General features: G+C 37.3%; 1 protein-coding gene across 2 annotated transcripts in view; it reads left to right on the forward strand.

Annotated features, from left to right (window-relative positions):
• ZNF652 (zinc finger protein 652) overlaps window positions 1–14,685 on the forward strand; it is a 56,542-nt gene that overhangs the window by 27,827 nt on the left and 14,030 nt on the right. For both annotated transcript variants that reach the window (XM_011382634.2, XM_023524657.1), the window contains 4 exons: window positions 6,183–7,339; window positions 9,777–9,924; window positions 10,288–10,403; window positions 10,839–10,983. In XM_011382634.2, the coding sequence (XP_011380936.1) occupies window positions 6,437–7,339; window positions 9,777–9,924; window positions 10,288–10,403; window positions 10,839–10,983 (1,312 nt within the window). In that variant the 5' untranslated portion in view covers window positions 6,183–6,436. Of the gene's footprint in view, window positions 1–6,182; window positions 7,340–9,776; window positions 9,925–10,287; window positions 10,404–10,838; window positions 10,984–14,685 lie in introns of those variants that run through there.

A 14,685-nucleotide genomic window follows, 5' to 3' on the forward strand; every position in this document is an offset into this window, starting at 1 on the left:
TTACAGATGCAGAAAATGAGGCATAGAGAAGTTAAGTCATGTGCCCAAGGCTACCCAGCTAGTATGTGTGAGAGCCAGATTGTTAACGTAGGCATTCTGGCTTTAGAGATTGTTCTCTTAACCGCTGTACCACACTGTCTTTTGTAATTGTCCTTGTCACACCGTGTTGTGATAACTGGTTTTTGTGTCTGTCTCCACAGTTAGACCTTGCAACACCTTGATGGCTACAGCTCCTACAGTGCCTAACACACAGCAGACAATAAATGTTTAACAAATACATGAGAAATGTGCTTCTTGTAAACTATAAAGCATCATGTAAATGCAAATTATTATTACTACCACCATATGCATTTTGTAGATCAGAATGTAGAATTTACCAAGCTATTCAGTTTTGCAGTTTGTTTTCTTGCTCCCAGTTTTCAGGTTGGCAGACTGAGGTATATAAAATGGTAAAATTTAAGGATCAGTAGTACCAAAAATTAGGTTAAACATGAGCCCTAGTTATTGATTCTGTCATTAAGCTTGTTTGGTCACACATTCTTTGCCATAATATTATGGCTTGTTTCATATGAAAGAAGATCACAGAGGGTCTAAATGATTCCTACTACACTCGTTAAAGTTACGTAGCAGTTTAGCATCATAAGTAGTTCAGATTTCCAGTATACACCATAAGTATACTGAAAAGTTTCTTCCTCTTAGATATAATTTTTAAGGGAAAGACAGGACATAGTGAGATTCATTATTTCAAGCAATTATTAAGAAAAAAAATTAAGCTTTTAATATGGAGATGAGTTTTAAACTCAACTTAATTACTAGGTAGAGAAATTAAGTATTTCACAAGGAACACATCCTTGTAAAAAAAGTTTTTAAAATTCCAAATTTTATTTTGGTACTGATATGGGATTTAGCAGAAAATAGTTTCTGCTTTTGTTTTTATATTTCCTGGTATAGGAAATGGTCTCTAAGAACAAATGAACTTGTGTTATTTTAATACCATAGATACATGAATTTAAACAGCTTTAAATGTCAATGAGAGTTATCGTTTGCTTTTTCTATCTACTTTTGGGTTCTTAGAACTCAATGTATTCACCTAGAGAGTCTTCTAAAAAACTAAGTTAAAATGATTTATAATAAGTAAGTTAGAATGAGGATACACATTAACATGGAAGGTTCTAATTTCTCTATTGTGTTTTTTGGTTTTGTAAAGATTACTCTATTTTGTCCTTAGGAGATATTTTAAGTTTTCTGGAAAGAAAAGAAAGGAATATTATCACCAAAACTCAGACAAGGGGAAAGTTGCCAAAATAAAATGAAGAAAGTAAAATATGGGAAGAAAGCCCCCCGTGTTTCAAAGTGAACAATTAGACCGCATCTTCTATTGTGACAGTGTGATTTATTGATTGTCTGTGAGTTTTCCTGATTTTCATAGTGGTGAGATGTCACTTTCAGGTTCACGAGAATGCATGTATTTGCACCTCATTTAAACAGAATAAAGCATTTTAATTCTAATTTTTAAAAGAAAGAATAGTCTTATTTGCTAATTTATTAAGTGAGAATTCTTGTGAATTCAGCTCTTTGTCTTTCTGATTTTTTTAACTTTCACTTAGCAATTTTATATCTGCTACCTAGCTTAAGACTGAGACTATCGATATGTGTTATCGATATACATACACATATTCATAAAGAGCTACATTAGCTAGGTTATGCTGCAGTAACAAACCACCCCTCCATTTTAGGTGGCTTAAAACAATGAGGATTTCTGGGGATGTAAAGTACAGCATACTTTACAGCATACATAGGGAATGTAGTCAATATTGTAATAACTATGTATGGTGCCAGACTTATTGGGGGGATCACTTCATAAGTTATGTAAATGTCTAATCACTATGCTGTATACATGCAACTAATAAATATTGAATGTCAGCTATAATTGAAAACAATTTTAAATAAAAGAAAACAATGAAGGATTTCTTTCTCACTGTGTGGCGCTGATAGGTCAGCAGGGGAGCTCTGCTTGTATCACTCAGTGATCCAGGCTGATTGGAATGACCACCTTGCACACTAGTGGTTGCCAGGCTATGTCCGGAGGTCGCTCATTAGCAATTAAATATAACTCAGAAGTGACTCACATTGCTTATTTCACAACATGATGGCAAGAACCAGTCATGTCCCACAGAACTACCTGGGGTGGGAGGGCGGGGAGCAGGAAGTGCTGCACAGCCAGTGCCAAGGGGACAGAGCTGAAAATAGTTGATCAAAACACCATCTTTTTGATCATCAGATAGTCACTCTACATTCACAGGCAAAATACACTCACTTCTTCCCCAAGGTAGGGAACCCCAAGGTCTTATCCGATCACGGCATCAAGCTCGAAGTCTAGGATCTCTGAGTAATGCATGGGTATGATTGGTGGCCTATTCATGGGGAAATGATGTATAGTAGTCTCCACATCAGATCCAGGTGTTCTTGATCCAGAGACCTGTGAAAGCGTTTGACAAATGATCTGCTGCCCCCACATAGAATGTACAATTATAACTAGTGATGGGATAATTAAAAGAAAAAAAACCTCCCATTTTAAAAGGGAGTGGGGAGTAGGAGACATTTAACAGTCAGTGGACTGCAGCAAATTCTGAAATCCCTCTGAGCAGTCATTGGGAGAGCTTAAATAGACCCTGATTTTGGTTTCTTGGCAGTAGCTTACTTGTTAGTTATTTCTTTGCTCCCTAGCTTCATCGTCTTGGCCTTTCTTTTTTTCCTGTTATCTTCCTTGGCTATATTCAAAATGGGCAGTAAGGAATACGGCCCCTTAGGGAGATGAACAGCTTTCTTGGCCCACTTCCTGTCATAATGTTAGGAACCCAAAGACCATTTTAAGTCTTGCATAGTCACAGCCTTTTAGCCCAGGCTGGTGGTTCCTTTGGCAGTATAACTCTTTGCTGCATAGCTCTGCCTTGTTGGTCCCATACTTCTTCCTTGACTTAATTTTGAGTACAGATATTTCTGCTGTAATTCCACATACGTGTTTCTGAATTCTGCAGAATTGTACATGAAAATAAATGGGACTTATAGATTGGGGCAGACCACTCAAACTCTGTGGAACACTGTAACCGTGTGCTAATAAAAACAATGACTATAATAAAAACAGTAGTATATTAAATCTCCACTGGCCTGTGCACCCAGCATCAGTCAGTTGAATCTCTTTACAGACTTCATCCCCTGGGTGGTGGTTTCCTCTGTGGTTTAGAGTCTTGAAGACGTTAGCTTACAATAGAGACCAGTTTCATTACAATAAAAATTTTGGTCTATGATATGGTATAGACTTCAGCAATCAAAAACTTCCTTTTTTAAACACAGGAGGAGAAACATATACCCTCAGCTTCAGCAGATATAAAGTAGAAAGTGTAGTGGTCCATGAAGCAGCAGACCACTTGCATTAAAGGAAGATATAGAAGTAAGATGTTTAGCTTTTTTCTTAAGATCTTTATATAGTGCTAAGGCTTTTTTTTTTTTTTTTTTAATGTTGAGAGATTTTTCGCCTAATCACTTCAAACGTTAACTTGCAGGTGGAAAACCTCATGTAAAACAACATGACTTCTGTGTTATACTGATATCATTTCTGTATTTACTAATAGCATTTGACCTAATTCACATTGAGAAATGTAGCAGAACAGAGTAAGAGACTGCTTTGGTGAGAGAATCTCATCTTTTTTCATCTCGTTTTAGAAAAGCTATTTTATTGGGCCCCACCTCAGTCATTTGGGAGGTTTTATCAGTGGTTGCGAAGGCCAAATTTTTGACTTGATTCTTGCCTCAAGACTGAATTCTAATCAGCATTTATAGCTCAAAGACCTTCTTAGTTTTACGTTAAGCACTTGCTTCTTCTATCTACAAATCGCTGACTTTCTGGACTCCTTTTGTTCCTGAATATAAATGGATCGATATTTTCTGAATTCATACACTTCATGTACTAATTCGTCAAATACAGCCAATAGTAACCAACACTATCTCTTAATAGTCCAGTTTTCCACTAAAACTACAAGTCCTGTGGCATATTATCTATCTTCTGAAATAATTAGGTGATAGTTTCACTAGTAATTTTACCACTGCATAATACATTGCTATCCATTTAGCCTCCAATAATAGTTTCCTTGCTTCCTTCTACCCAGCTCATACCTCATACCTAAGCTCATACCTAAGCCTTTTCCATGTATTTTAGGTTTTTTAATGAGGCAACAGCCCACTTTTGGATTTCACATGTATCAACTAGGATAGACTAGATTATGCTGCAGTAGTAAACAACACAAGATCTCAGTGGCTTTAAAAAACACACTTTAACACGTACGTATACTCTGTGTAAAATTAAATTTTTTTAAAATCCACTGCACTGTGCATATTCTATAGGTCTTTTAGTCACTCAGAGACTCAGGTTGATAGCAGTGATAGCAGCCATCACCTTGAAGATTGCCAGTTTCTGTGACAGCGGGAAACGAGGTCTAGATCTAGAGGGTCTCCCATTGGTTAGAAAACGCCCCTGCCTTCTGTGTGTCACGTTACTCCTGATATACAGACCAGAAGCAGTCAGGGAGCCCCACCCACCTCTGGGGAGGGGGCGGGGTTAGAAAGTGCAGTCCTACCACGTGCCCGGAAGTGTTGGGAAGGACGTATTGATGACTACCACAGAAGATTTCCCTTCATTTATTTTCCTTTGTCTTCCTGCATTTTATTATAATTCCTAGCTTTTGCTGGTTAATTGAATTTTACTGTCTCTCCTCCCTTGCTTAATTTGAGATAATTAACGTAAGTTTATTTAACAGTACTTAAAATTTACATTATTTTCATGGGTCAGAAGTTTTGACAAAGCTACTAGGATTTTCCTATTTGAATTATGAGGTATGAAAACTGTTGCAAAAAGATGTGGTTACAGGAATAATTTATTTTAAATTATTTTTTTGGAGTGTCACTTGTCATAGTAGAAAGACCACGTGCTTTGGAGTCAGGCAGGCCTGGGGTCAAACATTGCTTTTGTCATTGAATAGATATGTGATCTTTGACAAATTAGCCTCTCAGAGGCATAACTTTCTCATTAATAAATACAAAAAGTATAAATATATTCAGATGTCAAGTAAAACATGGTGGCATTTATCACCACTCCTTTCACTAAAATCAAAGTAAAATCATTTTCTAAAAGAATAAATTCATAAGGAGAAAGAAAATGGAAGAAAATAGTTTAAAAATCAACCTCAAAGTTTTGTGGTGGTTATTAAATAGAAATAATAAGGACCTTTGCAGTGCATGCGCACATAGCAGGCAGTCAGTAAATAGTTTTTTTTCCTTTTGTCAACTAGACAGCGTATGTGCTTGCAGTAATATTCATATGACTCAAAGCTTAGGTGGTTGGCTAAACAGCAATGTGAGGTATGTCACAAAGCAAATTATGTGCCCTTTTGATCTTTTTTTAAATTGATGGTTTTATTTTCTTGGAACCGTATCAACCCGATGGTTACTGTTTCTTAGAATTTAGACTTCTGTGCAACTGGCAAATGAAAAGTCACCCAGCTATTGAGTGGATCTTATGAGCTATGCATAGAATAAATTTAAAAATGCTTGGCAACTTTGAAATTATTCTGATAAACCTGAAAACAAGAATACCTATAATAATATCTATAACTAGATTGCAAATTATTTAAAGCCAATATTTTCTCTCTCTTCAATAGTTATGTCAATTAGCTGTTTTATTGTCCTGGTCCACAGTGCCTAGCCCACTTCCACCTTTGTTCTGTGAGCTCTGATTGTGGTGGACAGTGGTGACTGATACTGAAAAAACCAGCCAGCATAAAGCTCTTGTATGTTTCATATACAACACATTTCATGAGCAGTGGTCACTGTTCATTTAGTCATCAAATATATACAGAACACCTAAGTGCTAGGCACTCTGCTAACGATATCTCAGTGAACTGGACAGGTAATGACTCCTGCCGTCTTAGAATTTAGTTCTAACACAATGTTTGTTGAATTTATATAACCCAGTAAAATAATGGCCCACAGTGAACCATGTAAGCAGGATAAAGACTTGTATGTATAGTTCAATTATTTGAAGCTGTGTTTGCTGTATGATATAAATGTATGCTCTAAGAAGGAAATAGTGATATCTGACCTTTTTTCCTCTTTGCTTTTCTTTATAGATAAGATGTTCAAGTCACTTGCAGCTCTCTTCAAAGGAAAAATCACTAGTGCTCTGCTCTTGCCATAATACCAAACCTTTTGACTTATGCTTTGGTGCTGCAACACTGGAAGAATTGCACACAGGTTCCAGGAATACCTGTTTTTCATTTGAGTGATTCTTTGTGGATGGAAAAAAATTGAGTCTTGTTAATTACCCTGTTTTAAACCTATTTCTCTATAGTCCGAACTGCTTAATAAATCGGGCCACTTACCAATGAGCCACACAGCCAGTTCGTGTCAGGAGCTGGTTGAAAACTGTGCTGTGCATGTAGCAGGGATGGCACAAGAGGATAGCCGCCGTGGTCAAGTGCCATCTACCTTTTATCATGGTGCCAACCAAGAACTCGACCTGTCCACCAAAGTGTACAAAAGGGAATCAGGAAGTCCTTATTCTGTGTTAGTGGACACCAAGATGAGCAAACCACATCTCCATGAAACAGAGGAACAGCCATATTTCAGGGAGACAAGAGCAGTATCTGACGTGCATGCTGTTAAAGAAGACCGGGAGAATTCTGATGACACAGAGGAAGAAGAGGAGGAGGAAGAAGTCTCTTACAAAAGGGAGCAGATCATAGTGGAGGTAAACCTTAATAATCAAACATTAAATGTATCTAAAGGGGAAAAGGGTGTCTCTTCTCAGTCCAAAGAGACTCCTGTCCTTAAGACGAGCAGTGAGGAGGAAGAGGAGAGTGAGGAAGAGGCCACAGATGACAGCAATGACTATGGAGAGAACGAAAGGCAGAAGAAAAAGGAGAAGATAGTGGAGAAAGTCAGCGTTGCACAAAGGAGAACGAGGAGAGCTGCCTCTGTTGCTGCAGCTACCACTTCCCCTACTCCCAGAACTACGAGAGGTCGTAGGAGGAGTGTAGAGCCACCTAAGCGTAAGAAGCGGGCCGCAAAGGAGCCCAAAGCACCAGTCCAGAAAGCTAAGTGTGAAGAGAAAGAGACTCTGACCTGTGAGAAGTGCCCCAGGGTGTTTAATACTCGCTGGTACCTGGAGAAGCACATGAACGTTACTCATAGGCGCATGCAGATTTGTGATAAGTGTGGCAAGAAGTTTGTCCTGGAAAGTGAGCTGTCCCTTCACCAGCAAACAGACTGTGAAAAAAATATTCAGGTAGGTTTCATCACCGAGAGGGCAAACTTCCCAGGATAGAACCTGGCTGTTCAGACTCACCTGGTATCCGCCCAAGAGAATAAATACAGTAGAGGCTGAAGGGACAGATTTCACCAGTTTATCTTTTTAAAAGCTCCTTATTTGGTCGTTTCGAAACCCAGGCTTAACATTTTATTTCAAAAGCATTAAATGTAACTGACGCTGGACTAGTGGGAACCCAGGCACATTGGAAGGGGGATCTGTTACAGGTGACTGCCCAGGAGGTAAAGTCAACACCAACCTTGCACTGAGATTCACTGTTGTAGGACGCGTAATATAATTCATTCTGGCATCTTCTCTATCAAGGTGGGAAATATTGAGCAAAGTTCAAGAGTAGAGAGAGGTCACTTTCTAGGCCCAAAGGGATGCCAGATTCTAATGCATCCGAGGGGGACAAAAACCATAATGACACAGACCGGTGGAAATGGAAGATCTCCAGGAGTGAGTTTGCTTTTACCAGTGGAGAGATGACAACACTAAATTGGTCAAGAGGCTGAGCCCATGGGAATATGCAAACCTTAAACAGAGGCTGAGCTGGTTGAAAATGTTGCCCACCTGGCAGTAGGGTTATGTAATGCTTACTGTACCATATTGTTAAGGTAACAAAACATGGTATTCAAACCAGGCTGGAGTCTTGAAAGGACTATATGTGATAGGTTAAGAGATGTGCTAATAATATTATTTTGTCAAGTGAATTATATTATGTTGAGCTGATACATTGGTTTGCACATGCGAGTACATATTAATGAATATTTATAGAAGGTAAGTCTATACATGTCTCCATAAGATATGTAAAATAGACATATTTTATACCACATTTAAGCTAAAAGATGAAATTGTTTTGGTTTGTTTCCTGGAGTACTCCTTATTTTTCACATTTCCTCTTGGTTTTAATCAACAACTGAAGATTGTTGCTTTATTTTCAAGAGATTTTGAAAAAAATATAAATTACATTTGCTGAAAATTCACTGCTTTTTGATTTGTTAGTTGTGACTTGATCTCCCAAACACTGGGTAAATAAAAGAAGACTGAGCCATGGCGCCCATTCCCTCCAGTAACTACCAGTGCCTTGTTCATGGTGATGAATTGGTTGCAACAGTTCAGGCCATAGGGTGCAATGCAGTGCTGCTCCCTAGGGGTCAAACTTAGGTTCTGTAATCATTCATTAACTGAAAAGGTATATCTTAATCTTGACCTTTATATAGCTGTTTTTTTTTTAATTTGCTTTATAAAATTATGGAAAAGAAAACATTTAATAAATTTTTATGTGTGTGACTTGCCTCACTGTTCCTCACCATAATACATTTAAACTTGTGTTTAGGTTTTTGGCTGCTGCTAACTAAATGAACTCTGTTCACATTCCTAAAGAACACTGCTTTGTTATTACGCATAGGCTAATAATCCTGATGACTTTGTAAAAATTAAAACCGTGCCCCAGCAAAATGGTTTATAGGAGTTGTCTGTCCTTTTCTTGAGCAATATCCAGCCAAAAGACTCTTCTCAGAGTCCTCGTTTCCAGAAAGGACAATGATATTTGAGAAATCTTTATTTATAGTGAATACCAACTTGTTCCCTTAAGTATCCCTGAATCTGATAGTTACCTAGAAATTTCTAGTATTGTTTTACTTTAACCAGAGCACTTTATTTTGATACACTTGATGCCTGATATTCCAGACTGTTAATGATACATAATACAAGGAACTAGACAGTGCTGTGTGTGCTTCCTGTAGATGCTTATATGAGAGATCTGGAGCTGAGCTATAAGGGAACATGGAGAATGATACCAACAGTTTAGAGGCTATGTTAAATTCTGCCAGAGGGAGTATTTATTTAATAGAGGAAATTAGATTTGTGAAAATATAAAATCTCAATAATTTGTATTAATGAAGTCTCCAAATACGTTCCCTATGGTACAAAAACATTGTTATACTTCTACAGATCTATAACCATTAATATGCATTTTGTTTCATCTTGTTTTTATTTGTGCTAATTTTAATTAGTTTGTAATCTCTGGTAAACACCTATTACCTGTGTAATGACCCAGGCAGCTGCTCTTGGTAATCCATGTACATTTTTAAAAACTTGAACGTTCTTTTTGTAGGTATATGCAGACTTGATAAAAGCAGTCAGTTCTTTGATATTAGTGCGACTTTCCATTTCTTCTTGTCTTAACTTTTTGCCATTGTTTTCATACTCAAAGTATCTCTAAAAGTTGCATCTTAGAAAATAGAACACACAGATGTTGGTGTTGGAACCCAGACACCATGGAAGAGTAGCATTTGTTTGGATTCTGGCCTTGCGACATGAATCTAAAGCACACCCATTCCTCTGCCAGTAGGTAGGTATGGCTTTTGACAAGACCCTATAAATAAAGATTATTTCTGTTTATCCTGCTCAGTGTGTTTCCTGTAACAAGTCATTCAAGAAACTCTGGTCCCTTCATGAACATATCAAGATCGTCCATGGATATGCAGAAAAGAAATTTTCCTGTGAAATTTGTGAGAAGAAATTCTATACCATGGCTCATGTGCGGAAACACATGGTTGGTAAGTTTCATCTGCTGCTTTTGTCTCACACCTATAATTTTCTCGTGTCCTCTGGTGCACTTTGTGTTCTGGATTGCGCAGAATATGAGGAACTGCCTTACTTTAGTCACTTTTGACTTGTTGAAACTAAATGCAACATGTCTTCAGTAAGCATCACCAAATTGGATGGTATAGTCTTCCACACCCAGGTTTCTTTAAAACATTGCTAGTTATTTTTCTCTTCAGAACATTGTTGTTAAAGCCTCACAAATTAGAGTGTAGAAGATTAAGGTGGCATGATGACCTTACAGTAGGACACCTGTCTTTTTCAGTTCGAGCTTTCAGGTGGACTTTTTTTGAGTGTAAGTGCATTCTGTGTTGCAGCACACACAAAAGACATGCCTTTTACATGTGAAACCTGTGGAAAATCATTCAAACGCAGTATGTCACTCAAGGTGCACTCCTTGCAGCATTCTGGAGAGAAGCCCTTCAGATGTGAGGTAAGGAGCGCTGCTCATCAGGGCCAGGCCTAGGGGCAGCATCTGTGTATACGGGGAAGCCGTGGGAGAGGGGCGTGCTGCGTTTCCACAGAGCCTCCAGACACATGCTCTTAGAACTGTGTTATCTCACAGCTCGGCAGAGATACGTCATTTTTAATACATTGTTAACTCTCTTGGATTAAGTTAAATTTGGGAATAACACGAGTTATTTTTATTAGTAATTCAGAGAAGTTGGGTATCCTCTAGTGATTGTTATATGAGAAATTGCCCTTTTATTAATAACTCAGCTGCAGAAATACAGCAGAGCCAAATAGATGACAAAAACAGGTTCTGTTTTGAGTATGAAAAATAAACCTATTTCAGAGACCGTGTAGGGTGGGCTCGAGTTAAGTTGCTGTGCTTGGCATTCAGAAATATCTACTGTGTCCAATGCAGAACTGCGATGAAAGGTTTCAGTACAAGTACCAGCTGCGCTCCCACATGAGCATCCACATTGGGCACAAACAGTTCATGTGCCAGTGGTGTGGCAAGGACTTCAACATGAAGCAGTACTTCGACGAACACATGAAAACACACACTGGTAAGAATTTATTGGGAAAAGTACAGCTATGTCTCAAGTACTTGTTGATGATCACCTGTGAGTCTGTTTATTTAAAAATCTAAACCACCAGTTTGCATTCTAACTGGAAATTCCACTTTAAATAAACCTGATATGGAAAAATATAGATTTATAATACCAAATAATTAGGCTTTCATAACTGTTTACTTTAAAAAGGATTATTTGTTAGTGCCTTTTACCTGCAGGTTCCTTCAAGTAAACGAATTATTTACTTTGGGCACAAGATCTCCTGAAATGGTATGAAAGTTGTTTTTGTGTATATGCATATTATTTTTCTAAGGAAAGGGTTCTGGACCTTTAAAAAATGGAGGGCACAGACTGCTTTAAATAGAATACCCTCTCAGTAGTCTTAAAGTTTGATTGGATTTGATTTACCAAAATTCACTTCTTCTCAGTGACATATTCATCAAATGAAATTAAATAACATTTAACCACTTTGTGTTTTTAGGGGTATATGCTCCATCGCATGCATGGATTTGAATCTTGTAAGCATTTGACGATCCAGCTTTTAAGGAACTAGCTAAAATAAAAGTTCCCCCTGTAAACACTATCATTACATATCAGTCTTAACCTGACGTTCCGGGATTAACCGTCTTTGTACAAATTACACAGTATGAAACATTTTTCAGGATTCTAAATTAAATCTAATCACAGCATTCTCGGTTTTATTAGTCTACAAAGTAGCAGAGCTAGAAAGAACCACAGGAGGTTGTCTTGCTTAGCCTGATGTTCTTTCTGCTTAACTAGCGGTGAGAAAATTCTGCCCATGGCCGGATCTCTTTGGTTTCCATTTCTCTGCTGAAGTCCTAAGAAAAATGCCCGCTTAGTGGGCTTCTTCCCCATTCAGAATAGAGCAACCTCAGATTTTAAGAATTAGACTAGAAGGAGAGTCATGAGAGGAGTTTAAGTAAATTACACTTCAAAAGGTAGTGATCACTTTGAAGCCTAAATGGATAGCAGAATATATAGAGTATTTAACAAATTATCTTATAATTTGGTGACTCTTGGACAGGGTCTTAAGTTCTGAGTCACATTTAGGATTCGCTTTTTGTTATTCAGTAGGAAACTGTAGAACTAGACAGACAATAAGTTTTTTTGAAGGCAGAAGTTGTGTCATGTTCATACACAGTGCTTAGCACATTGTAGGTGCCTGATAAATGTTTGTCACAAGATTGAAAGGAACCTCCAGCTGCTTAAGCCTCTGCTTCTGCACTCACCTCTTCTCTTCCTGTCTCCCTGTGAGACATGCATCTTTCTCCCCGTTCCTTCCTCTCTCCTTCTTCCCTCCTGTATTCCTTTTTCTTCCTTCCCCTAGTCCTTCTTCAGACCCTTAAATGCCCATAACATGAAACCAAAGTGTATATTTTGTGATTAACATATATGTTGAATACAATTTTATGATTTCACCAGATAGGCAAGCCAAACGTTTCCTATTTCTTTTAAGGGAATATAGTTACCTAAATTCATATCCTTCTCATTAAAAGAGTAGTACATACCTATTAAACTATATTTGACAATATGAAAATTGAAAACAAAATAAAAATGATCTCTAATCTTGTCACTGATCACTACTGTTAACATTTTAACATCATTTCTTAAAGATTCTTTTGTTTCTACGTACACATGTAGATTGATACTGTGCATAAATGTGCATATGTTCACATATATAGTAATGAAATAAAATTGGGTCTTTTAACTATTGTAACCTGCTTTTTATTTTAGTGTAATATATCATTAACAGCAATTTTATTCTAAAGGTTGTATAGTATTCCTCCTTGTAAATTTGCTGTAATCATAGCCATTATTTGTTAGGCACATGTATGCCAGGCACCATCCTAAGAACTTTATACACATTATGTCATTTAATCAGTATAATTGAATCTTTACAACAGTCCTATAAAGTAAAGCATGTTATCTCCATTTTATTTAGCCAGTTCCCTATTAGACATTTAGATGATTTTATTTCCAATTTTTCTACTTTTATAAATAATACTGTGATAAACAACTTTGTGGCTAACACATCCATGATTAATTCCTAGAAATGAGATCATGAAGGCAAAGGGATGTGCACATTTTTAAGCCTTGATGATTGTTGCAAAATAGCACTCTTACCCAGCTATGTATGATAATACCCATTTCCCCAGCCCTTTCCAGTGCTAAATAAAATCCTTGCTGATCTGACAGGTGAGAAATGGTTTCTGTTGTATTAACTTGCACTTAATTAATTGCTAAGTAAGACTGAACATTTTTTCATATGCTTATTGGGTATCAGTATATTTTCTTTTCTGAATTGCTTGTGCTTTTTCTGTATTCATCTTTCTGTTGCAGTGCTTGACTTTTTCTTATTGTTTATAATAGCTTTTTATGTATACTTATATACTGGGCCTCGTTTAACATCAGTATTAAAATGCTTTCCCCTGGTTCGTCACCTGCCTTTTAATATTGTTTGTAATACTCAAATTGGGAAAGTAGCTTTATGGTGGAGTTGGACAAACCTGGCTCTGTTAACTCACTAGCATTGTGACCTTACGTGAATTAGGCAACCTCTGTAGGCTTCTGGTTCCTTGGTATTAAATGAGGATGACAGTAGCACCTGGGGAGATACAAGGAGAAGAGTTAGCTTTAAAGAGGAGGGGTAGCTCTCTTAAGACTAGATGAAACCACATTTAAACTATGTTCTAGTGGGGATTAAGGCCATTATAGGAACTGACATTGACTGGGCTGTTTCTTTGCAGTTTAAAGAGAAGTGAGGCAGATCTTAAATAGGGAAACTGACCAGCCCTCAGGAAGGGTTTCCTAGGATGATGTGTACATGGAGTGAGTTCAGCATAGAATAATTGCTGATTCTTCTCATAGCAGGCAGAGCAATAAGTGCCTAGAGACACAGGATGAATTAAGACTTGGTTTTTGCCTCCAAGGTGCTTAGTGATGGTAATAACAACAACAGCAACACTAAAATGCATTGAATGTCTCCTATGTGCCAGATACTGTTCTAAGCACTTTCCTTGTATTTTCAACTTATCACAATCACCTATTATTATCTTCATTTTTCAGATAAGGAAACTGAGGCTCAGAAATTAATTTATCCAAGGCAGTCTGACTGTAGAACCACATACTTAATGATTCTCATATAAATTTAATGTAGCAAGTAACAAAATGGAGGGATACATAGAACATCATGAAGGCAAAAAAGCACCATTTCAGAGTCTGCTGCTCAGCTTCCAGAATTCGTCAGTGTACTCAAGGAGATCAGGATCAGAGGGATTGATAATGTGTTAATAGTCTTAATGATATATAAATAAAATTGCAAATTTATTAACAGTGAAAAGGCTGAGTGGCAAGTGGTTCAGAGCTCTTCTATTCTTTGGTAAGCATATTCTTTACCTAAAGAATAATTTATATTAGAAGCTAAATTGTAATCAAAAAGATTGTCAGGGACAGAGAATTATAGCAAAGGAAGGTAATCAAATTCAAGAAGTCATCAGTTATAAGACAAATTTAATTTATATACCACTGAGGAAGTCCTGCAACTTAAGCAGTGACATGCCATCGATTGTAAGGTATGTCAGTTTCAAAGATATTAATATATGTGGGGAAACACCTGTCTTAGAATTAAAAAATATTTATAAGAATCTACTAATTGGGCTACTGCAGTGAACAAGA

The sequence above is a fragment of the Pteropus vampyrus genome, unplaced genomic scaffold, assembly GCF_000151845.1.
Source record: "Pteropus vampyrus isolate Shadow unplaced genomic scaffold, Pvam_2.0 Scaffold486, whole genome shotgun sequence".
Lineage (NCBI taxonomy): Eukaryota > Metazoa > Chordata > Mammalia > Chiroptera > Pteropodidae > Pteropus > Pteropus vampyrus.